The sequence below is a fragment of the Eretmochelys imbricata genome, chromosome 6, assembly GCF_965152235.1.
Source record: "Eretmochelys imbricata isolate rEreImb1 chromosome 6, rEreImb1.hap1, whole genome shotgun sequence".
NCBI classification, from domain to species: domain Eukaryota; kingdom Metazoa; phylum Chordata; order Testudines; family Cheloniidae; genus Eretmochelys; species Eretmochelys imbricata.
This window is the reverse complement of record NC_135577.1, coordinates 19,857,778-19,883,957: the sequence shown is the minus strand read 5'-3', so window position 1 is coordinate 19,883,957 and position 26,180 is coordinate 19,857,778. Positions and strand designations below refer to the sequence as shown.

At 46.0% G+C, this 26,180-nt stretch overlaps 2 protein-coding genes across 3 annotated transcripts in view; one reads left to right on the top strand and one right to left on the bottom strand.

Annotated features, from left to right (window-relative positions):
* The window catches only part of MRPL21 (mitochondrial ribosomal protein L21), a 30,048-nt gene extending 9,915 nt beyond the window's left edge, over positions 1-20,133 (bottom strand). Inside the window, exons 1-4 of the mRNA XM_077818177.1 lie at positions 20,044-20,133; positions 13,541-13,601; positions 6,139-6,224; positions 226-389 (exon numbers count right to left, since the gene is read on the bottom strand). Of these exons, the coding sequence (XP_077674303.1) occupies positions 226-389; positions 6,139-6,224; positions 13,541-13,601; positions 20,044-20,113 (381 nt within the window). The 5' untranslated portion in view covers positions 20,114-20,133. The remainder of the gene's footprint in view (positions 1-225; positions 390-6,138; positions 6,225-13,540; positions 13,602-20,043) is intronic.
* Positions 20,134-20,175: 42 nt separating this feature from the next.
* IGHMBP2 (immunoglobulin mu DNA binding protein 2) overlaps positions 20,176-26,180 on the top strand; it is an 82,140-nt gene continuing 76,135 nt past the window's right edge. For both annotated transcript variants that reach the window (XR_013346312.1, XM_077818175.1), the window contains exons 1-2: positions 20,176-20,306; positions 24,803-24,972. Coding sequence is in view for 1 of the 2 variants with exons in the window: in XM_077818175.1 (XP_077674301.1) it covers positions 20,227-20,306; positions 24,803-24,972 (250 nt within the window). In the remaining variant the exon portion in view is untranslated. The remainder of the gene's footprint in view (positions 20,307-24,802; positions 24,973-26,180) is intronic.

Genomic DNA, 26,180 nt, shown 5'->3' with positions numbered 1-26,180 from the left:
CTTGTTTCAATAAATGAATAGAGGTCAACAGCTTTTCCCAAGGATGAAATAGATATACCTTCCCCCAAATTGCGTTAGCTGAGGCAGCCTGGAGAAAGAACCAAAGCCACAGTGGGCTGCATGGGTGGGGACTAGTCTCATGTCTGTCACAAAAATCGCTGACATAAGGCGGGCTAGGAGTTCTCGAGTTAACGTACATAATCCTGAACATCGGGAGGGTTTTACCTTCTCCAGTCGGATTCGGTCTCCACATTCAGCCGGCAGCACGTTTTCCATTAAAATCAAATCTTCACTGGTTACCTTCCACTGCTTACTGGCAAAGTGAACCACAGCAAAGAGCCTTCCATACTGCCCAGTGGCAATCTTCTCATTCACTTTTTGCACGACCTCTGTTAACAAATGGTGAGTTAATGAGTACATCAGGGATAGGCCACAGTGAGAAAAACCAGCAGAAAAGGCTAGCTGTTCAACACCAACACATTTTGTCCCTGCCACCCTCCCACAGAAACCATTACCTGAGTAGCAGTCCTACTTAGAGTGGCCGGGATTGGCTGAACAGTGATGACGTTTCATAAGCATGGACTTTATCTCCCTTCTTGAAAGACTGAGGTCTCGTCTACACTTGGATGTTAGCTGCTGGACTGGCTGAACCCATACAACCCCCTAATGTAGACACAGTTTACACTGCTGCAGCTTATATTGAATTGCTGAAGTCTGAAACGTTTGTTTAGACACCACTGGAATGCCCTATCCTGCAGATCCAAGGTGTTCCATAAGAGAGTGCCCCACTCTGCCTTCGATGCATCCTGCAGTGTACAGGAGTCACCCCGTAACTCCTGAAAACCTTACAAAATTCACAGGGGCTGAAGAAGGGCTCCGGCGTACTTTGTAAGGTACACAGGCTCTGCAAATTGTGGCTCCACTGTATTTGAAAAGCCCAAGCTTGAGATCTTGTGTATTTCCCAAAGCAAGCAGGGTCCCTTCCTCAGCCCCTTACTGTACATTTCCCAGAGAAGTTATCCATGCACTCATGTGCATTGCAGCATTCCTTAGCTATGCAAAATGTTCCACACAAGCAAAGCCCACCATTTTTAAAAGTCATAACTCAGTCAAATCAAACTCTGCCTTTATCGGAACACTCAAAAGGCACTTCCTAATGAGGGCTATTTCCCTGTCAAATTTCAACTTTCTACCCTCAAGCCTTTCAGCTCTCAAGATGCTCAGAAAATGAGTATTTTTTATAATAAGGAAAAGTATATTCCCCCCTTCCTTGTGCTCAAAAATAACTGACCCAATTTTACTCAGAATTTAAACAAAAATCCCATTTCAGAAAGAGATGAAGCATGGAATATTTTATCCCAAAAGGCACACAAAAAACCCAAAGTTATGAGCAACTGAAAACAGGGAGCTAGATGGAAACTATCACGCAACCTTAATGACAGAAGTCAGCGCCATTCCCACTACAATTAAGCAAAGAGCTTATGTTATGGTCAGAAAGTACTGCACATAGGAACAAACTAAATGTCCATGTGGTCTAGTATCCTTTGACTCACAGTTATTACTACTGGATGCTTCAGAGACAGAAGTGTGATCCCCATCTCCTTTCCATTATGACCTCAACTGCACTTCATGATATTGTTGGGAAAAAGTTTTTCCTGCCTCAAGATCGTGAATAGCTTATTCCATTGTGGTCAATATCCTTGTGGGCAAAATGTTCAAACCTATGTGCTTTAAGTTAGGCTCCTAAATCCTTACTTAGGCTCCTAAATAAAAGTCGGCTGATTTACAGTAATGCAAAGTGTGACACTATACCCCATCTTTGTCATAGTAATATTATTATGATATGATTAAGGCATAATTATGCTGCATTTTGTACAAGATGGGTCATGTAAGGCGTCATTGGAAAAGTTTTGATTTGCTGAATACGATTATTCTATTTGTGTGCATGTATCATTTTTGTATCTGAAGTTATAAATACTGACTATGTATCTGTATTTCAAATGTGGTTAAACCTGGGTGACACCCACTAGGCAAAATGCTTCCAGCCTAGATAGCTGGTTGTGAAGGGCTTATTCAGGGTAATGGGCCGTTAGGAAAAACAACAGGCCTTAGGAGAAGCTTATCCCCCACCTGGTGAGCTTTCCTGAGAAGGCTCCAGACAGCCTGTAAGTAATGGCTGCAAGGGCATGTGACTAGACCACATGACTCTAGACTCCATTTTGGATACCTGTATTTTTCCACAAACTGGTCTGGGAACCAAGTTTGAAACAAAGGGTTCCTGCCATATGGAAGGCTATACAAGGCAGGGAGTGACACCATAGAATCATAGAATATCAGGGTTGGAAGGGACCTCAGGAGGTCATCTAGTCCAACCCCCTGCTCAAAAGCAGGACCCATACCCAATTAAATCATCCCAGCCAGGGCTCTGTCAAGCCTGACCTTAAAAACTTCTAAGGAAGGAGATTCCACCACCTCCCTAGGCAACGCATTCCAGTGTTTCACCACCCTCCTAGTGAAAAAGTTTTTCCTAATATCCAACCTAAACCTCCCCCACTGCAACTTGAGACCATTACTCCTTGTCCTGTCGTCTTCCACCACTGAGAATAGTCTAGAACCATCCTCTCTGGAACTACCTCTCAGGTAGCTGAAAGCAGCTATCAAATCCCCCCTCATTCTTCTCTTCTGCAGACTAAACAATCCCAGTTCCCGCAGCCTCTCCTCATAACTCATGTGTTCCAGACCCCTAATCATTTTTGTTGCCCTTCGCTGAACTCTCTCCAATTTATCCACATCCTTCTTGTGGTGTGGGGCCCAAAACTGGACACAGTACTCCAGATGAGGCCTCACCAATGTCGAATAGAGGGGAACGATCACGTCCCTCGATCTGCTCGCTATACCCCTACTTATACATCCCAAAATGCCATTGGCCTTCTTGGCAACAAGGGCACACTGCTGGCTCATATCCAGCTTCTCGTCCACTGTCACCCCAGGTCCTTTTCCGCAGAACTGCTGCCTAGCCATTCGGTCCCTAGTCTGTAGCTGTGCATTGGGTTCTTCCGTCCTAAGTGCAGGACCCTGCACTTATCCTTATTGAACCTCATCAGATTTCTTTTGGCCCAATCCTCCAATTTGTCTAGGCCCCTCTGTATCCTATCCCTGCCCTCCAGCATATCTACCACTCCTCCCAGTTTAGTATCATCCGCAAATTTGCTGAGAGTGCAATCCACACCATCCTCCAGATCATTTATGAAGATATTGAACAAAACCGGCCTCAGGACCGACCCCTGGGGCACTCCACTTGACACCGGCTGCCAACTAGACATGGAGCCATTGATCACTACCCGTTGAGCCCGACAATCTAGCCAACTTTCTACCCACCTTATAGTGCATTCATCCAGCCCATACTTCCTTAACTTGCTGACAAGAATACTGTGGGAGACCGTGTCAACAGCTTTGCTAAAGTCAAGATACAATACATCCACTGCTTTCCCTTCATCCACAGAACCAGTAATCTCATCATAGAAGGCGATTAGATTAGTCAGGCATGACCTTCCCTTGGTGAATCCATGCTGACTGTTCCTGATCACTTTCCTCTCACGTAAGTGCTTCAGGATTGATTCTTTGAGGACCTGCTCCATGATTTTTCCGGGGATTGAAGTGAGGCTTACTGGCCTGTAGGTCCCAGGATCCTCCTCCTTCCCTTTTTTAAAGATTGGCACTACATTAGCCTTTTTCCAGTCATCCGGGACTTCCCCCGTTCGCCACGAGTTTTCAAAGATAATGGCCAATGGCTCTGCAATCACAGCCACCAGTTCCTTTAGCACTCTCGGATGCAACTCATCCGGCCCCATGGACTTGTGCACGTCCAGTTTTTCTAAATAGTCCCTAACCACCTCTTTCTCCACAGAGGGCTGGCCATCTATTCCCCATGTTGTGATGCCCAGCACAGCAGTCTGGGAGCTGACCTTGTTCGTGAAGACAGAGGCAAAAAAAGCATTGAGTACATTAGCTTTTTCCACATCCTCCGTCACTAGGTTGCCTCCCTCATTCATTAAGGGGCTCACACTTTCCTTAGCTTTCTTCTTGTTGCCAACGTACCTGAAGAAACCCTTTTTGTTACTCTTAACATCTCTTGCTAGCTGCAGCTCCAGGTGCGATTTGGCCCTCCTAATTTCATTCCTACATGCCCGAGCAATATTTTTATACTCTTCCCTGGTCATATGTCCAACCTTCCACTTCTTGTAAGCTTCTTTTTTATGCTTAAGATCTGCTAGGATTTCACCGTTAAGCCAAGCTGGTCGCCTGCCATACTTACTATTCTTTCGACACATCGGGATGGTTTGTCCCTGTAACCTCAACAGGGATTCCTTGAAATACAGCCAGCTCTCCTGGACTCCTTTCCCCTTCATGTTAGTCCCCCAGGGGATCCTACCCATCCGTTCCCTGAGGGGGAACCTCATCCATCCATCTATTGTTCTTCACTCCCCCACAACTCAACACCCGAGAGAAGCTCTGAAAGAAAAGGACTTGGAACGGGGGTGGGGAGCCCAAGCTACAAAGCAAGTGCACCTTGTGCCTTGAGAAGCTGCAAGCCTGCTTGTATCATCAGTCAGGGTGAGAAATTGCTGATTCATATCCAATCTTTCTGTTTGCTATCACTTATAATCACTTAAAATCTATCTTTTTGTAGTTAATAAACTTGTTCTATGTTTTAATCTAAACCAATGTGCCTTTGACTGAAGTGTCTGGGGAAAATCCCAGCTTGGTTACCACAAGCATGCATATTCCTCTCCACATTGAGGAAGAGACGAACTGAGTAATAAGTTCATACTGGCTGGGGTTTTGACCAGGGCAGGACGGTACTGCTCTGGGGTCTTAGGCTGGGGAAGCGGGGGTTATTTGGGGCAGCCTCCCTATCGTTGGTTCATGCAGTGGCTAGCCAAAGCCTGCATGCAACTGTAGCTGGGTATGTCCCTGCCTGTGAGAATGCTGGTGGGAGTGTTGGACTCAGAGCGGTCTAAAGCTTGTCACAGCAGCAAGGTGTGAGACGGAGCCCAAGCTAGTTAGTCAGAGGGCTCAGTGATACCCCAGTTCCAGGTGGCACCCTGTCACACACAGTACTAGCATCTCCCATTGAAGTCAATGACATTTGTAGGTGCTCCGTAAATTTGAAATTCAAACTACTTATATTCAGAACCCTAACTTCAGACCTTTATATTTGAAAATTTTGGCCTATAATTTTATCCGAGCTGAAACGACTGCAGTTTAATGATCAGATCCTTAAAAAAGGAAATTCACATCAATGAAATGCTGCCATTTTATCATTAAGAGTCATCTGCATTTTTGCAGTACAGGGAGTGATCTTACATAAAATATCTCTGGCCATTTCCAGGCACAACAGAGTGAGTGAGGGAAAGATTGGCAGGTAGAACTCAAATACTCTTATAGATGTGAGTTGAGGTCAGAGCTCTAATATTCGGAGCTTGCTCTGGAGGGGCAAGCCAGTAGCTTTGGAAAGAGGCCTCCTGGACACATCGTACGGAATGACACAAAACCATGAATATCTATGAAGTTATGAAGCCTGGAAATTACAATGGCTCAAAGGCAGAGAGCCCTGTGCAAATCAGACTCAACGGCAGATTTGATACATTTTACCAAACAGTTCAATACTTATTTCCCCTAGTATTGATATTAAAAATTTATGGTTCACTGTGTCAACAAACAGTACTTGCAGGACAAACACTTTTCTTCATTACATTAATTTGTCACCTGAGCAATAGCGAGTGGAGCAGTGTGTGCTGTGCACAGAGCAGAATGAAAACAATCCAGAAAAGGAGGTCTGGAGCTGAAGGCTCTTTTTCAAGTAGCTGATGACCCATGTAGTTATTTATTGATATTTTATCCCTCCGTTGTTGAGTGAGCTACATACATTAAATGCAGCATCCCAGGGCCCCAGTAGACAGTGCAACAGCTCCCCTCTCTAAAATATGCTGGGTGGAACGAGAGAAAAATATGAAGACGACTGAGAAGAACCAAAACCCACTCAGAAGACCAAGGATGTGCTGCCTTACAGTCTTTCAGACGGCCGACAACAGTACGGAAGCAGTGCTGCCGGGCTCTGCAGCTGGAGAACTTTACCTGCATGGAACTTTGCCTCTTCTGTTGTATCTGGTAGTTTGACTTCGGGCCATGGGGGTGAAGACAATGATGTTTTGGCAATAATTCTGTCAAAAATAAGGTGCGAATCAGCTATTATAAATATTTATTACCATGAGACCCAAACCATTAACAAAGACGAGAATCAATAGCATATGCACATAAAATTCCTACATGGCGGGAAAGTGAAAAGCAGGGCTGCTCTGCCATCTGCAGAGGGAGGCAAAACCTCAGGAGTTACAGTTCTCTTCCTGACACAGCTCACTCATCAGCACTCAGGGCCTGATCCAAAGCCCACTGAAGTCAGTTGGGAACTTTCCAGTCAATGGGCTTTGGATCAGCCCCTGAGCGAGTTAAAGAAGTTTTGGTTACTGATTCTCCCCACTCCAGTGTTCTGTGTGATGGTCAGGGGATGTCTAACTAGATGAAGCAAGAAAAATATCCTCTTTCCATAAGAGTCAGGATAAAACTTGCTACAGCAAGAGGGATTTTGATGGAGTAAAATTCCCATTCCTATCTCCCCAAACCCTTTGTTAAACTCCCATCACAGCAACTGAGCAGCTGCCTCAAGAAAGACCATATTAAAAGCAGGCCCAGTAATGAAATACATTGATGCATTCTGACAATTAGGGCACCAGCAGGCACTTTTCAAAGGTGTTGAAATTGCAACCCATTTGAAGAGATTGTTTAACCACATGCTGAAAACGCTTTGTCTTGCTTCAGAGCTAGTCTTGCAAATTACAAAAAGGCACTGTACTCAAACAGAAACAGCTGCTACCCCCCATACTCAATGCCGTTCAGCTACACAACAAAGTTCAGAGAACCCCTGAGAGCTTTGCTAGAAAGGAGATGAATGGCTCATTTGTCGTCCCCTCCCCCCACCCCACCCCACCCCACCCCACCCCCGTATAAACAGTACAAGTTGAGGACAAGTTTTTTCTTCAATATTATAATGCAACAAGCCAAAATATGCAAAAATGACCTTTAAGAATAAGCAGTTTGAAGTTGAGCTGGAGATTCGCTTAAAATCTCCTTCGGCCTTTGCTACACCAGGCTTTAACTTCGCACCATTGTTGACACCATTGCGGCTACAGCTGGGAATGCTGGTGCACATAAAGCGCCGGGGCTACCAGTGGCTTTTACCACCATGTTGTGTAGATGACATGAGGCATGATCCCACCCCACTGCCACTGACTTCAGTGGGAGCAGGCCTAGACTGCTTTAAATGCTGGTGGCCTCCTCAAACATTGTCTACACTACGTTGTCTACTCTCCCCGTTTGCTGCACTGGTGTTAACAGTGGTGGGGAGTATTTCAGAAAACAACCCAGCACAGATGCAGCCTTAGAAGGAAAAGAAGCTCTAAGATAATGTCCCTAAATCAGCCTCAGGGGACTGGAGATTAATCACTCGTGCATGTTACTTGTCCCTCTTTAGGCAGACTATTTTTAAAAGCTCTTCTCTGCTAAATTGGTAGTTTAGTGAGGGCCTTGAGAACCACAGCTGGGCTCTCTATACAAGATTACAAAGTTGCTTTTTTTAAGCTTCCAGTTGCACATCTTGAATGACGACACTGATAGCTGCTAACATCCCTCTTGGAAATTTCTGCTTTAATACAGCGTTTGAGCTGAAAGACTTTATTTAGACCAAAAGCCCCTTTGTGAACATAAGAATAGCCTTACTGGGTCATACCAGTGGTCCATCTAGCCCGGTATTCTGTCTTCCGACAAAGGCCAATGACACGTGCTTCAGAGAGAACCAACAGAGCAGGCCATCACTGAGTGATCCATCCCCTGTTGTCCATTTCCAGCTTCTGGCAATCAGAAGCTAGGGACACCCAGAGTATTGGGTTGCATCTCTGACCATCTTGGCTAATAGGATGGACCTATTCTCCATGAACTGATCTAATTCTTTTTTGAACCCCGTTATAGTTCTGGACTTTACAACATCTCCTGACAACGAGTTCCACAGGCTGACTATGCGTTGTGTGAAGAAATACTTCTTTTTCTTTGTTTTAAACCTGCTGCCTAATAATTTCATTGGGTAACCTCTGGTTCTTGTGTTATATGAAGGAGTAAATAACACTTCCTTATTTACTTTCTCCACACCATTCATGATTTTATAGACCCCTTGCATATCCAAGCTGAAAAGTCCTAGTCTGTTTAATCTCTCCTCATGTGGAAGCTGTTCCATATCCTTAATCATTTTTGTTGATTTTCTCTGTACCTTTTCCAATTACAATGTATCTTTTTTGAGATAGGGTGACCAGAACTGCACACAGTATGCAAGGTGTGGGTGTACCATGGATTTATATAGTGGCATTTTGATATTTTCTGTCTTATCTATCCCTTTCCTAATGGTTCCTAACATTGTTAGCTTTTTTGATTGCTGCTGCACATTAAGTGGATGTTTTCAGAGAACTATTCACGACTCCAAAATCTTTCTTCAGTGGTAACAGCTAATTTAGACCCCATCAGTTTGTATGTATGTTTGGGATTATGTTTTCCAATGTGCATCTGCCATGTTGTTGCCCAGTCACTCAGTTTTGTGAGATCCTTTTGTAACTCTTCGCAGTCTGCTTTGGACTAACTATCTTGAGTAAGTACCACTGAGCTTGTTTGTTACTTTCCAATTTGCTTTGGGTTTTGGGGTAAACTGACTTGTGGGTCTGTCTACACAGCAACTAGACACCCGTGACTCGCCTTTACTACTCCTTTACTATATCCTTTACTGTGGATGAAGGGAAAGCAGAGGACGTGTTGTTCCTTGACTTTAGCAAAGCTTTTGACAGGTCTCCCACAGTATTCTTGCCAGCAAGTTAAAGAAGTATGGGCTGGATGAATGGATTATAAGGTGGATAGAAAGCTGGCTAGACTGTCAGGCTCAAAGGGTAGTGATCAATGGCTCCATGTCTAGTTGGCAGCCGGTATCAAGTGGAGTGCCCCAGGGGTCGGTCCTGGGGCCGGTTTTGTTCAATATCTTCATAAATGATCTGGAGGATGGTGTGGATTGCACCCTCAGCAAGTTTGCAGATGACACTAAACTGGGAGGAGTGGTAGATACGCTGGAGGGTAGGGATAGGATACAGAGGGACCTAGACAAATTGGAGGATTGGGCCAAAAGAAATCTGATGAGGTTCAACAAGGACAAGAGCAGAGTTCTGCACTTAGGACGGAAGAATCCAATGCACCGCTACAGACTAGGGACTGAATGGCTCGGCAGCAGTTCTGCAGAAAAGGACCTAGGGGTTACAGTGGACGAGAAGTTGGATATGAGTCAACAGTGTGCCCTTGTTGCCAAGAAGGCCAATGGCATTTTGGGATGTATAAGTAGGGGCATTGCCAGCAGATCGAGGGACGTGATCGTTCCCCTCTATTTGACATTGGTGAGGTCTCATCTGGAGTACTGTGTCCAGTTTTGGGCCCCACACTACAAGAAGGATGTGGAAAAATTGGAAAGAGTCCAGCGGAGGGCAACAAAAATGATTAGGGGACTGGAACACATGACTTATGTGGAGAGGCTGAGGGAACTGGAGATGTTTAGTCTTCAGAAGAGAAGAATAAGGGGGGATTTGATAGCTGCTTTCAACTACCTGAAAGGGGGTTCCAAAGAGTATGGCTCTAGACTGTTCTCAGTGGTAGCAGATGACAGAACAAGGAGTAATGGTCTCAAGTTGCAGTGGGGGAGATTTAGGTTGGATATTAGGAAAAACTTTTTCACTAGGAGGGTGGTGAAACACTGGAATGTGTTACCTAGGGAGGTGGTGGAATCTCCTTCCCTAGAAGTTTTTAAGGTCAGGCTTGACAAAGCCCTGGCTGGGATGATTTAGTCGGGGATCGGTCCTGCTCGACTAGATGACCTCCTGAGGTCCCTTCCAACCCTGATATTCTATGATTCTATGATTCTACTCGACTAGGGCTCAGACTGTGGGGAAGTTTCATTGTTGTGTAGACCTTGGACTCTGTGGGGTGCGAAGGTCCCAGAGTTTAGACTCCAGCCCGAGCCTGGAAGTCTACACAGCAATAAAACAGCCCGGCAGCCTGAGCTCTGCAAGCCTGAGGCGGTTGGCACAGCCAAATGAGGGGTTCTTTTTGCTGTGTAGACATAATGCATGTTCTCTGAATGACCGGATCCAACTGGCTAACAGATCCATCTCACAGACCATGGTTACCATTTTGGGGGGAATACAAAGGGGTCAGGAGTTCTTAGTGACAGCTGGCACAGCAGTGCTTCATATACGCAGCCAAGAAGCTGTGGTTTGTTATTAGTTTTGTACTTTATACAGACTTGGTCTACGGAATGAGATCCAGCAAATTTTGTTAAACGTTCCAACGTATATCCTCAACATTTTTTCTGTGCCTCTTATAGCTGTGATCCAAATTCCTTTACCTCCTGATGTACCTCCTGACTGCCCCAAGAGAAGGGTTTCTACGTGCTAGACCAGGGGTGGGCAAACATTTTTGCCCGAGGGCCACATCTGGGTGGAGAAATTGTATGCAGGGCCATGAATGTAGGGCTGGGGCAGGGGGTTGGGGTGCAGGAGGGAGTGTGGTGTGCAGGAAGAGGCCCAGGACAAGGGGTTGGGGTGCAGGAGGGGGCCCAGGGCAGGCAGTTGGGGTGCAGGATGAGTGCGGGGTGTGGCAGGGGGTTGGGGCCTCAGGGCGGGTGGGGGGGTTCTGAGTGTGGCAGGGGGCTCAGGGCAGGAGGTTGGGGTGCAGGAGAGGTTTGGGGTGCTCGCTTCAGCCCACTGCCGCTTACCTTGAGCAGCTCTGGGGTGGCAGCGGTGCACCGCGGGGCTAAGGCAGGCTCCCTGCCTGCCCTGTCCCTGCACTGCTCCTGGAAGTGGCCAGCATGTCTGGCAGTGGCTCCTGGGGGTGCGGTGGGGCAGGCGGCTCCGCCGTGCGCTGCCCTCGCCTGTGGGTACCACCCCCAAAGCTCCCATTGGCCTCGGTTCCCCATTCCTGGTCAATGGAAGCTGAGGGGGGCGGTGCCTGCAGGTGAGGGCAGCGCATGGAGCCCTCTGCCTGCCCCCCTCCCCCAGAGGCTGCAGGGAAGTGGTGCTGGACGCTTCTCAGAGCAGAGCGGGGCCAGGGCAGGCAGGGAGCCTGCCTTAGCCCTGCTGAGCCACGGGGCTGGTAATCCCACGAGCTGGAATGAAAGCCCTGATGGGTCAGATCCGGCCCATGGGCTGTAGTTTTCCCTCCCCTGTGCTAGACATTCTTTCCTGAGGAATCTCTTTGAGAATCCGGCTAACAGGGAGAACAGAGTATTATACTTGGATGACACTGGGTACCATAGATTGACTTTCCCTAAGGGCACTCAGCTCTAACATCCACAATTCAAAAGAACTGTCATCAGAGCTCAAACTGTCCAAGCACGTGGCTGCTAATTTCTGTGCTGAACAGGCCTTCCCAGGAGGCTGATTTAGTTTCTACTCTTAGGTGTTGCTACCTTACCTACTGGAAATGTCAAAATTGCTAACACAATGACAGCTCTAATTAAGTGACAGGTTTCAGAGTGTCCTGGGGATGCAATGAGTGGCAGCAAATCCTCTGCTGCTGCCACAACACTGATGAATGGAAGCTAGCAGGGATATTTAAGCCAACATCCATCAGTGTTTTCCTGTCAACAATCTGAGTGGATTCCCTCTGCTTCAGTCAAGACTGTCACTGTGTGGGATTCTTTGCCCCAACACTGAAAAGAATCCCTTGTTACCTGAAAAGCCCTGTTCAACTAATAGTATGTCAACTACATTGGCTGGTTTGCTTGTCCAAAGAAGGGATGACAGACAAGGAACTAGGACACCACTAGTGAAAATACCTATTTGCTATAAACTTCAGAGACGAGCATCAATTAAAACCCTGCTCAAATATTTCAACAGTTTTAATTAGAAGATGAAAAGGTACATAGAAAATGCCTATATGCTATAAAATGGAAGTCAGACTAAATGATCACAATGATCCCTTCTGGCTTTAAAATCTAAGAAGTGTGATTTTAGGTGGAAAAATTATCTGAGTAACCTTTGCTGGAGTTAGGAACCTCTTATGATCTCTCATACAAGTTGTGCCATTTTGGAAGGGTTGTGGCAACAGCTAACACCTCTGCTTCATGACTTTCTATGAAAGATTTTCATTTGTTCCATAGAACGATGGAGGGAAAAGCACGATTATTCTAAAGGACAATACTTGGCACACATACAATGCTTTTTACCCAGAGCTCTCAAAGCACTTTACCAAAGAAGGTAAGCACTGAAGCGTACCCTCTTTGCAGAAGGGGAAACTGGCATAGAGAGATTATGTGAACTACACAAAATCATACTGTGTCAGTGGGAACAGAACCTAAATTCCACTCTCACTCCACACAGCAACTGTGTGTTTTGCTACGCAAGCCCCACCATGGAGCAGAAATACCTTCCCCTGCAAATACTCTAACTCTAAGTAATAGTTGCCATCAAGAACAATTCTGCATATTCCAGTGTCTAAGGGGATCCTAACAGTTGCAGGATGTTTTAATTCAAAGAGACCAACAGTTAAAATGCCCCATACCTAATAAGGAATAAATATTTTAATAAGTAAGAACCAATGACACTGCAAAGACATTTGCGGAAAATTGTCTTTGATTCAGTATTATCTTCTCTTTTGAGCAGGTAATGTGTCTCAGATGGGCTGGCCAGAAAGGCATTGGCTTCTGAAACTTAAAACAGCCAGGAACTGTCCGACTACCATAAAATGGTCTCTGACATAAAAAAGGAGCAAAGAATTTCCTGAGAGCTCTGGTCAATACTGCCCTGCAGTAGTTTCCATAGTTATCAAGTGATGTGAAAATTACAACAAGCATTTTCAAATTCAAGGGAAACGCTAGACACTAGTAAATCAGGCTAAAATGAATAGCATGGGAGTTATGTTCAATCTACTTGGCAATGTCCATTAGTGCTCTTTAAAGTGCCTACATTTAACAGAAACACAAACCAAATGTTATCAAAAACTTCTAAAGAACCATGCCTTTTTGGGCTAGCTCCATGGCTTAATGGCTGTGCCATATTCTGTGATGCAGGGACAGAGTAAAAACCCTCTCCCTCAAGCACTCAAGACAAAGGGAAGGGAGTGCCTCATCTTGCTCTTTAGACTGCAGAAATCAGAGACAGAGAATAATTACTAGGTCATATATTTCAGGACCCAGCACAGAGTAATTTTCTATTTCTTTAGTGACCCCTTCTGGCTAAAGCAAGGAGCGGCACTGACTGAAGCTGTACCCTGACTTGCTCAGGCAGTTGCAGGTACCTCTATCTATACCGGGTCACTGAAAGGGAGAGGGAGACAATAATGGGGAGCAGGGGAAGGCAGGGTCAGTATTTCAGACGGAAGCAGAGCAACACGTTGACATTACCCTTGCTGTAGTGAAGTGCTTTGACATCGCTCGCTTCGAACTGTAGACCACAACAGAGACGCTAATAAGAAGAGAGGAGAGAGAGAATTAAAAATAAGCAGTAACATTCATCAGTCCCGGGTAATTTAATGAGTAAGTATGAGCCATGCCAATTTCAGCACTGCTGGGAAAAGCACCACAATGCAGGAGACAGAAACAAGACACAGTACGTAATAAATCAAGAACTCCTCCCTAATGCACCATATCCCAAGGGAGCAGAACAGAGACAGGATCACTGTTCTACAGCATACACGGAATACGTACAGTCAGTGAGAGTGTCAGCTAGAAGATTCCAAATGTGGATTGCAACAACGTAATATTGTTGTATTTGTGCATAACATCTCTTTTGTCACCAAGACAGGGGAATGTTCCAGGAGTCTATACATAGCTGTGTTGCATCCTTCCAGTGCTGAACTATTTCTTTAATGGATACGGTTAAGTATATCCTTCCCTGCCTAGAAGCCTCTCACCCTTTGAAGGCTGTGACAAGTTATAGAAAATGTGTAGGACAAAACAAGGTGACTCTTTGCAACCTTCATTAAGCCTCACCAAGCTTCCCCACACCCTCATTTCCATGCATGCAAAGGAGGGGAGAGAGAGAACTGCAGATAACTCCAGTAACTCCCTGGCCATTCATTCTCCAAACAGTCACTTCAGTGACAAGTGAAACATAGGGAACCAGTGTGAGTGCAGAGGGCTTAAAGAAACCTTTCTAGAGTGGGGGACCTTGGTTTGTACATGCATATGCCTTGGCTTTCCCTGATTCCAAGTACCACCTCTCTTCTCACAGACAAGCGGGCTGTAAAACAGCATCAGTTGGAGAGATTAAAAAACACAGAAAACTTGAACACAAAGATTGTTTTAAATGGCTAAATCAGGGCTCTCTATTTACATCTAAGTCTCTAGACCAGGGGTGGGTAAACTACAGCCTGTGGGCTGGTTCCGGCCCGCCAGCCATTTTAATCCAGCCCTTGAGCTTCCACTGGAGAGCAGAGTCTGGGGCTTGCCCCGCTCCAGCACTCCAGCCGGGGAGCAGGGTCAGGTGCCGCTCCACGTGGCTCCCAGAAGCAGCAGCATGGCCCCATTCCGGCTCCTACATGTAGGAGCAACCAGGGGGCTTCGCTCTACACACTACTCCCGCATCTCTCATTGGCCAGGAACCATAACCAATGGGAGCTGCGGGGGCGGTGCCTGTGGACGGGGCAGTGTGCAGAACCGCCTGGCCATGCCTCCAGGTAGGAGCCAGAGAAGGAACATGCCGCTGCTTCTGGGAGCCGCTTGAGGTAAGTGCTGCCCGGAGCCTGCACCCCCTCACCACCCACCATGCCCCAAACCCCTGATCCCCCTCCTGCCCTCTGAGCCTCTTGATCCCAGCCTGGAGCACCCTCCTGCACCCCAAACCCCTCATCCCCAGCCCTACCCCAGAGCCCGCACCCCCAGCTGACGCCTGCACCCCAACCCCTGCCCCAGCCTGCCCTCTGAACCCCTTGGTCCCATTCCAGAGAGCCCTCCTACACCCCAAACTCCTCATCCCCAGGCCCACCCCAGAGCCTACACCCCCAGCCAGAGCCCTCACCACCTCCACCCTGAACTTCTCATTTCTGGTCCTATCCCAGATCCCACACCCCCAACCAGAGCCCTCAACCCCTCCTGCATTGCAACCCCAATTTTGTGAGTATTCATGGCCTGCCATACAATTTCTAGTCCCAGATGTGGCCCTCAGGCCAAAAAGTTTGCCCACCCCTGCTCTTGACAATGAGCAACTGAAATGGCAAAGGAAGAGTGGAATGGAGGATCATCATTAATGTGACCAAATATCCAGAGAGATTAATGAAAATCCCCTAACAGAAGGGTTGCTTTCTGATGGGCAATTATTTTAATTTCCTTTTTGCAGTCACAACATTGGAGATATTTTCTTTGGAAAGGAACTAGACCTGCACAATTTCTAATTAACAGGGAGGGCCTAACCCTGGAAAACTGGGCTAGTAAATAAGAAAGACAGCAACTGAACGGAAAAGAAGCTGTCTCTGAAGTTGTTTGCTTAGTTAAAAGAAAGTGTTTGCACAGCTCCTTTAAGCAGCTGCTTTTGAGGAATGTTGGAAGTTGCGTTGCCTCCTTCCCTCACCCTCCACAGTGCAATAAATACATATGTCTGGAAAGGGCCCGTTACAACCAAATAAACATAATGATTCTAGACTATGCACTCTGCTTTTGATTATTATTATAACCAACTGGTAGCACAAATCAAATGTAGGTCTGGATTTAAAGCTCATGAGGCAGGCAGCTTATTCAGATAATCACACTTAGCTCTTCGTATAGTGTTTTGCATTAGTAGATCTCAAAGTGCTTTCACAAGCATCCTGCTACTGGCCACATCTACACGTTCAGCTCAACCTCTCCCATTTGATGGGACTGCTACCAGACTGCTGTCCCTGAATTTTGCTTAAGGGCTCCATATTTTATGACAAACTCTAGCTAGTAGATGTCTCAGAAATGTGAAGTGCCATTTCCTGTTGGCTGCTGTGAGGATGGTCACTGCTACTTTACTCCTCACCAGACTCTCTTTATGTCTTGTTCCCCTGCAAAAATCTCTGGTGCTTGCCTCTGCTGCACTACATAGTTTTTCGGAGCACCAGCAGCATGAAACTGACATAATTCTTGAATATACCACTCAGGCCTACAGAGTTCTGAATAGCAAATAAAAAACCCAACCAGAATCTTTGTTAATTTTACTCTGGTGCTGTTAGCCAAGGCTAAGCATCAAGGGGCACTCAAGCTGTTTGCCTGCAGACTCAGGAAGACAACTGGCATTGGTCTATAATTGGAAGGTAATTAGGGCTGCACACCCTTTATTTTTGATGAAATCATAAGTTTTTTAGAAATTGATGGTATAGATCTCCTCTTTCACCCACCCAAGCTTGCCACTCACTTTTTCAAGCCCTGAGTACTAGTGATTCTGGCAGAGGTGCTGTGTCTGTCATACACAATTGCCTATGGCAGGACCCAAGTGCTATGTGGTCCACCTACGAGTAACGTGTATGGGCAATATGTGACTGCCTTAGGCAGCAGGTTTAAGAATCAGGAAATGGTGCCAATATCGAGCTAGTCTGGAGATTTCACCAGGGTGTGACAACTAATATATGCATCTGTTCAGCTGATTATCCATTCTTTTCAGAGTCACAGCTTCCCAGGACAGAGTTCCCCATCGTATAAGTATGGCTTTCAATCTTTGTTCCTAGATGGATGACTTTACATATGGCTGTATTAAAATGTATTAAAAAGCCCCTACTCTACTTGCGCTATATTGATGACATCTTCATCATCTGGACCCATGGAAAAGAACCCCTTGAGGAATTCCACCATGATTTCAATAATTTCCATCCCACCACCAACCTCAGCCTGGTCCAGTCCACACAAGAGATCCACTTCCTGGACACTACAGTGCTAATAAACAATGGTCACATAAACACCACCCTATACCGGAAACCTACTGACCGCTATTCCTACCTGCATGCCTCCACCCTGACCACACCACACGATCCATCGTCTACAGCCAAGCTCTGCGATACAACCGCATTTGCTCCAACCCCTCAGACAGAGACAAACACCTACAAAATCTCTGTCAAGCTTTCTTACAACTACAATACCCACCTGCGGAAGTAAAGAAACAGATTGATAGAGCCAGAAGCGTTCCCAGAAGTTACCTACTACAGGACAGGCCTAACAAAGAAAATAACAGAACGCCACTAGCCGTCACCTTCAGCCCCCAACTAAAACCCCTCCAACGCATTATTAAGGATCTACAACCTATCCTAAAGGATGACCCAACACTCTCACAAATCTTGGGAGACAGGCCAGTCCTTGCCTACAGACAGCCCCGCAACCTGAAGCAAATACTCACCAACAACCACATACCACACAACAGAACCACTAACCCAGGAACTTATCCTTGCAACAAAGCCCGTTGCCAATTGTGCCCACATATCTATTCAGGGGACACCATCACAGGGCCTAATAACATCAGCCACACTATCAGAGGCTCGTTCACCTGCACATCCACCAATGTGATTTATGCCATCATGTGCCAGCAATGCCCCTCTGCCATGTACATTGGTCAAACTGGACAGTCTCTACGTAAAAGAATAAATGGACACAAATCAGATGTCAAGAATTATAACATTCATAAACCAGTCGGAGAACACTTCAATCTCTCTGGTCACGCAATCACAGACATGAAGGTCGCTATCTTAAAACAAAAAAACTTCAAATCCAGACTCCAGCGAGAAACTGCTGAATTGGAATTCATTTGCAAATTGGATACTATTAATTTAGGCTTAAATAGAGACTGGGAGTGGCTAAGTCATTGTGCAAGGTAGCCTATTTCCTCTTGTTTTTTCCTAACCCCCCCCCCCCCCCAGATGTTCTGGTTTAACTTGGATTTAAACTTGGAGAGTGGTCAGTTTGGATGAGCTATTACCAGCAGGAGAGTGAGTTTGTGTGTGTATGGGGGTGGGTTTTTGGAGGGGGGTGAGGGAGTGAGAGAACCTGGATTTGTGCAGGAAATGGCCCAACTTGATTATCATGCACATTGTGTAAAGAGTTGTCACTTTGGATGGGCTATCACCAGCAGGAGAGTGAATTTGTGTGGGGGGGTGGAGGGTGAGAAAACCTGGATTTGTGCTGGAAATGGCCTAACCTGATGATTACTTTAGATAAGCTATTACCGGCAGGACAGTGGGGTGGGAGGAGGTATTGTTTCATATTCTCTGTGTACATATAAAGTCTGCTGCAGTTTCCACGGTATGCATCTGATGAAGTGAGCTGTAGCTCACGAAAGCTCATGCTCAAATAAATTGGTTAGTCTCTAAGGTGCCACAAGTATTCCTTTTCTTTTTGCGAATACAGACTAACACGGCTGTTACTCTGAAACCTGTCAAAATGCACACTGTTTGTTTGAGCCCAGCTTACCAAGTGATTCAGATTGCTCTGAATTAGTGACCCTCATCTTCATTATTAACCACTTCCCCAATCTCTGTATCATCTGCAAATTATATCAGTGATGATTTTACGGTATTTTTTTTTTCCAGGTCACTGGTAAAAATGTTAAATAGTGTAGGGATAAGAACCCATCCCTCCAGGACCCCACAAGAAACACACCCATGCCTGATGATTCCCTGTTTACAATTACCTGTAAATTAGCCAGTTTTTAATCCATTTAACATGTACTATGTTGATTTTGTACCATTCTTGTTTCTTAATGCCATGTGGTACAAAGTCAAATACTTTATAGAAGTCTATTACATCAACACCATTTCCTTTTTCAAACTTGTAGCTATCAAGTTTTTGTACTGGCGCAATTATTTCAGTTAGGGATTTTTTTAAAATTAAAGTTATACAAGTACACTCCCCAGTGTGGACACAATTAAACTAGCATAAAGGGATCTTACATTGATACAGCTTATTCCCCTTCCTGTATGGGAATAGCTATGCTGCTATAAAGCACCAGCATAGGGATACAACTGCATTCATGCTAAGAGAGTCTTAACTATACTGGAATGGTTAACATGTTACAACTTTCCAATGTAGACAAGTCCTAACTTTTTTGAAGCCCGGCCAGCTGTGACACAGTTAAAGGCCAGAAGGGACCACCAGACAGTCTGTACATCACAGGCCACCAATACCACCCAATACCCACACACCAAACCCAACTGATTCAATTAGACCAAAGTATTACAGCCTACAGGAGGCTAAACTATTATGTGCCACAGGCAGAGAACAAGAGAGAGGGGGGTGCACCAGTGCCTGAGGCCCCCACAATGGCAGGGAAATGATTAAGTGAGATACACCCAGATAATCCTGGCAAGTTAACCGCACCCACACACTGGAAAGAAACCGTGGGGGAGAAGGTGCGGGTAACACAACCCAACGGCAACAGCCACTGCCAATCTGACCCTTCACTGACGCCAAAGCCAGAAGGGACCCCTGTGACCATCTAGTCTGATCTCGGTCCTGGGTGACACAGGCCCCAGAACTTCCCCAAAATACGCGCCCGTGTGTGTGTGGGGAGGAGAGCGGGGAAGTCCATCCCCACCCCACACAGGGCAACCCGCTAGCCCCTGAGCCGGCCCGGGCGAGTGCCCGTCCCTGCACGGCGGACACCCGCACTCAGGCTGCGAGCTCCCCGGGGCAGGGACTGGGGTGACCGGACAGCGAGCGGGACAGCGGGGGGCTGTCACAGGTGCCCAGAGAAGAAAACGCCCCGAATTCCGGGACTGCCCCGATACAGCCCTGCCAGCGACGGACTTTCCCTCCCGGCCTTGCAGCGCGCCCAGCACACCGGGGCCCGGCACAATCCGACATCAGGGCAGGGGCCCGGCGCTGGGGTGCAGCCGACCCCGCGTTAACCGCAGCGCGGGGCGGGGAGCAAAACCCCAGAGGCCCCCCCCGCCGCCGCCGGGTCTCACCTGCCGCGGGGCCCGCCCGCTGCCGCCCCGGGCCCAGGAGCCGCCCGCAGGCCGCCGCCGCCGCCATCATCCCGCCCGCCGGAGCCGGAAGCCGGGGGAGCCGGAGTGAGGGCGCACCGGGCCGGCCGGGAACGCAGCCCCGGCCCAAGCGGCGGCTGCAGGAGGCCCCGGGCCCGCGCCCCCATGGCGGCGGTGCCGGACTTCGTGTCCCGGCAGCTGGAGCTGCTGCAGGAGGAGAGAGAGGCCGAGATCCAGGAGACCAGGTACCGGGGCTGGGGTCCCGCCCCGCCGGAGACACGGCGTCCCCCAGCCTCACGGGACCCCGGAACCCCCCCGTCCCTTATGGAGACCCCCACCGTCCCCTGTAACGACCCTTGCGGGGAGCCAGCAACCCTCACCATCCCCGATGAGATCCAGGACTCCCCACCCGACCCTTATGGAGCCCCAGGAACCTCTGATACCCCTAGTGTGAGTGACCCCCACCCCAATGAAATCTAGGGGCCCCCACTGTCCCCTATGGAGACCCCCCCCATCATCCCGTATAAAGAACCCCACCTCCTCCTTTTGGGGCCTCCCAATCCCTGTGAGATCCAGGAAACTCCACCATCCTCTCTGGGGACCCCTCCCTTGTAACCTTATAGCCCCACAATCCGACATTACCCTCCCCCACCCACCTTATTAGCTACTTGGGACAGTAGATGCTCCCCCCAACCCCCAGTCTCATAACCACCTGGTCCTGCAACTCTGCCTGCAGCATCCACAGACTCTTGTGGATCCCAGCACTGACCCTATTATAATGGAATTCTGTGCTTGCCACTCAGAAGGGTGTAGACATGAGTGGCTGGTATCAGCCCCTATATTAAGGTTGCCCAACACTTCCCATTATAAAATATGATTTAATAATTTTTTTAAAAAAGAAAAGAAAATTAAAAGAATGTTGTAAACTTTTGAATGCTTGACTTCGCAACTTAATTAGTTTTCTTTTAGCAGAGTTTTGTTTGCTTGTGGGTTGTTGGTATGTAATTAAATAATTATGTTAAATACTAGGGGCTTGTTGCTTTGTAGACACACCAATAAAGGTCTCCAAGGACAGCAATCTGGGGGCTTGTCTACATCTGGGAATTTAAGGAAACTTAGCCTGATGCGAATTTCTCCTTAAATTTCTCTAATGTAGAAATTACCTCCCATGCAGTCAGAGGAAAAACAAAACATGCTGAAAGACTCAGAGGAAGGAATGAACTTTAATTTCTTTATTTTAGCAATGTCTTTTAATTGATTTAATGAAAACAAACAAACAGTGCAATGAGCAAGACCTTTACATTAAGGTAACAGTCATTATCACCTCAATCATAAACTGCTTGCCTTAAATTTCAAGGCCCTTCATGGTCAGTCCCCACCCTGCTTATCATCTCTTGTTTGCTATTGCACTGTTGACTTTCACCTCTAGTCGGTCCATGATGCAAGCCTCCTTTGCCCACTTCTTAAGTTTTCAAACAAGCACCTTCATGCTTTTTCCCATCCTCAAAGCTACTTCATTATCCACTTTCAAATCCCTCCTCAGGACTGTCTTTTGCCAGGAGGCCTGCTAAAAACTTGACAATGGTTAGGCTGGTGGTCTGCAGAGACCACCACCTATCATGCTGACTAGTGCAGTGTCGCTGTTTCCTGCTACCCCTCTCCCCATCTGTCTCTGTTTGTATCCATCTTTTATCTTATACTTAGATTGTTATTGCCTTGGGGCAATCTTTTTGTTCTGTGTTTGTACAGAACCTAGCACAATGGTCCATGTGGAAGGCTCCTAGGCACTATGGTAATACAAATAATAATCAGGACAAAAGGATGCAAGTCTGCATATATACAAATTTCAAAATATACAAATTATTTTTTTAGGCCGTGATCCTGTAAACATGTAGGTGTGTGTCATCTAGTTGAAATCAATGTTTATACCTTACTTTTTGCTTTTTAAAAACTTTTTACACAGAAAGGGCCAGTGCATGCCGACAGGACCTGTTTGTGTGAGTTACAAATGTAATGTAGAAACTGTAGGTTTGGGCTATGATCCTGCGACTGTCTAGCTGTGTGTGTCATCCCACTGACCTCAGTGCGATGACTCATGTATAAGCATTTGCAGGTGCAGGCCTTAGCCTTGATTTGGTAGTAGTCATTACTATTTATTTGTATTGCAATACTGCTTAGGAGCCCCAGTCATGGACCAGGGCCCCATTGTGCTAGGTGAGGTACAAACACAGGACAAAAAGATAGTCCCCGCCCCAAAGGCATTACAATCTAAATATAAGACAAGGGTACATAATAACTTAGTTCCCATCCCCAAAGTGGAGTTGAGGATGTAAAGACATAGCTGTTTTTAAGAGGGGAAAAAAACTCCAAAGAACTTTCATTGAACTTTTAAAAAAAGTAAGTAAACGTTAGAAAGACTGGAACTGTGTGTCTCATGGATTATGCCCCCAGTTCTGCAAAAGTTTATGCACGTACTCAAGTTTACTACTTTCAGAGGGGTAGCTGTGTTAGTCTGTATGTTGCATCTGATGAAGTGGGTTTTAGCCCGCGAAAGCTTATGCCCAAATAAATTTGTTAGTCTCTAAGGTGCCACAAGGGCTCTTCGTTAAGTTTACTACTGTGAGTAGTCCCATTCATTTCCATACAGCTGCTCATGCAAGTAAAATTTAGGGTGCATTTGCAGGATTGGGGCTGATATGTCCATGAACACCAACAGAGTCTCAAAATAGTTTGGTAACATACCCTGTACTATAAATGCTAATCTGATTTGTGTGCTTACGTGGAGTTTAAGATGTCCACAGGTATAAAACTAAGATGCCCAAATACCACGAGATGATTTGAATTGTACAAAATAACCAGTCAGGATGTGTTTTCCACCAAAAAAAAAAGAAAAGAAAGCATCTTTTGGTTTTTAGAATATCTGGAAGCTCTCATTATATTAGGAACAGGCTGGTGGTATACAGGGGTGTACTTAAGGTGGTTTAGCATACTTAGCTTTGTATTTAAATACTTTCCAGTTATTTTTTTCCTTTAATTTAAAATATCTAGGCTTTTTGTTTTTAAATAAAATGCTCTGAGGTTTTGTAATTGCTAAAGGGTAGATTGTGACTTGGATTATAGGTTCACATAGGGAAGTAAGGAGGAGTAAAGAACCCCTCTTCCATTTGTCTGTGGGCTACCAGATGTTGAGACCAGGTGTGACGAAATAAATGGGTGCTGCACACCTGAGTTGGCACAGGGGGTATAATCATATGCTGTGTGTATAGGCAAGCAGTCTGGTGAAGACGAATAAAACCACCTCAGCGAATGGCAGAAGAGCTATGTTGGGGGAGAAGTTCTCCTGCCAACATAGCACGGTGCACACAAGCGCTTACGTCGATGTAACTTATGTCGGTTGGGGGTGGTTTAGTCACATCCCTGAGCGATATAAGTTATGCTGATGTAGGCTGTAGTGTAGACATACCCTTAGGCCTGGTCTACACATAGTTTTTGTACCAATTTAATTATTTTGGTTAGAAGTGTGGATTTTTATCTCCTGAAATAGTTAAATCACAACAGTGATTATGGGTGCAGTTAGACCAGTATAAAGATGCCTTATAGCAGTGTAGCTGATTCTCCTTCTCTTATGGGAATAAACTGTGCTGGTACAAGGCATCTTTATACTGCTCTAACCATCTGGACTAGGAGGACTATACCGCTTTAACTGTAGTGGTATAGTTAAAGTGGTACAGTTTGTGTGTATATACAAACACATACTAACCCACTGCACTCCTCTCACAGGACAAGAGGGGAGCTGGAGGGGAATGTGCCTCTGAGGATGACTGAGGCCTGTCTACACTTAAAGGTTTTTCTGGTATAACTATGTCTGTAGGAGTGTGGGGGCGGAAATTACCCCTTAACTGACATAGCTATGCTGGCAAAAGTCCTGGGGCTGGTCTACATTAGGTGTGAAAAATCCACAGCTGTGCCACTGTAGCATTTTAATGGGAGACATACCCTTAAGCCTGGTCTAAACTAGAAAATCAGGTAGGCTTAACTACGTCTCACAGGGGTGTGAGAAATCCAGCACTAGGTCGATGAAAAAATTCTTCTGTTGGCCTAGCTATAGCCTCTAGGGGACATGGATTTCCTGTGCTGACAGGAGAACCCCTCCTGTCAGCAGAGGGGGTGTCTACACGTAAGCCCTACAGCTGCACAGATGCGCTTCATGTGTATAGCTATACCAGTTAATTCTTTCTAACGTTGACAAGGCCTGAGGCTCATTGCCCTCTAGGGTAACTCCTGAGGCAGTGCAGTTTATACGACACTCCTATGCTTAAAGACACAATTTAGCCTTTATTTTGTACAACCTTAACTTCAGTTTTGTGAGTCTTCTAAAGCTTGCTTGCCAGTCCTCCCCCTCAATCCCACACAGCTGATTCCAAAGGTTGTGCTACACGCAGGTTTCTGTACTGATTTGTACTGACATAGTCAAATTGTTGCAACCCCCGAGTGTTGAGGCTGTAATACTGGTATAAAGGTGCATGTGCTGGTAGGCATATTTCCAGAAGTAAGCTATATTAAACCAATATAGTTAAATTGGTACAAAAACTGTGTCTACACCAGCCCTTTACTGTATTTTTTTTGCTGAGGTCTCTTTCTCCCCCCATCTCTCTCCTGGTCTACTCTTTTAGTATTTGAAAGTTTGAATTGGTACTATCTCCTTGCAAAGCATCGCAGTGCCTGTGTGTGTGTTTTCCAGGGCATGGCGGGAAAGCATCTTCCTGAAAGAACTCCAGCGCAGAGGGGTCTGCTTGCTCAAACTGCAGGTAGCAAGTCAAAGAACTGGGCTGTACGGACGGCTACTTGTAACGTTTCAGCCTAGAAAATATGATCCAGAGGCGGAGCTGCCCTGTAACAGCTTTGGGCCTGGTATGCAACATTTCTATTGCTGATAAGGATGTAAGATGAAAGGTTAATAATGTATTTTTGTAATATCCTTTGTATTATTAATATTTTTGAAAAGGCTGAACAATTGAGGCTAAAAGAGGAGAAACACCTAATCACTATATGTTGAATCTATAGAAAAAGGGCCTTGCTTCTTCCCAATCCATTATAGACTCCTAGACTTCAAGGCCAGAAAGGACCATCATGATCATCTAGGCTGACCTCTTGCATGTTGCAGGCCACACAGAACCTCTCCCACTCACTCCTGCAATATTCCCATAACCTTTGGCAGAGTTACTGAAACCTTCAAATCTTGATTTAGAGACTTCAAGTTACAGAGAATTCACCACTTACTCTAGTTCAAACCAGCAAGTGACATGGGAGACCAGAACTGCACACAGTATTCCAGATGAGGTCTCCCCAGTGTCTTGTACAATGGTAATTACGCTTCCCTATCTCTTGTGTCATTTTGCTGAATTGTTGACACAGAGTGTTTTCTGGTGCAAAGGTTCTGTCTTGTCATAATCCCGGGGTTATGACATCATCGCAGGATAAAACAGCAGGAGAAACCACATTTATAAAAACGTACATCTTGTCCATAAGAGCATAGGGAACATAGACAGTGCTGGGCTGGGAGATGCTCTCATTTTAAAATTTGTCCCATTGCAAAAACTCTCTTGAACTCATCCTCTTTGAGTCAAATTTGTAAAGGTATTTAGGCACCTAAAGATGCAGATAGGTTCCCAGTGAGAAGTGCCTAAGTGAGTTAGACACCTAACCCATTTAGGCACTCATGTAAAATCTCACTAAGAATCTATCTATATCTTAAGTGCCTAAATGCCTTTGCAAATCTGTCCCTTTATGTCTAAGCCAAGAAGGTCATATGGTCACTGGGAGATTTTAAGTGTCGCTCATATGGGCAGTGCCATATGGATGGGTATAATATTATGGGCCTCAGTTGTAATATGGAATTATTCTGTCTATAAAAGGCCACCTTTGGTATGTAATCACCATCTGGTAAAGGTTTGCCTGTGCTGCATTACTCAGTGGTGTAAAATAAATGCCCAGTGCTGTCTGTAACTAGGGTTGGCAAGTTTGGTTGGACATATTCCTGGAGGTTTCATCACATGACATAATCTTTGATTAAAGATTACTCTTTTAATTCCTGGAGACTCCAGGACAATCCGGGAGGT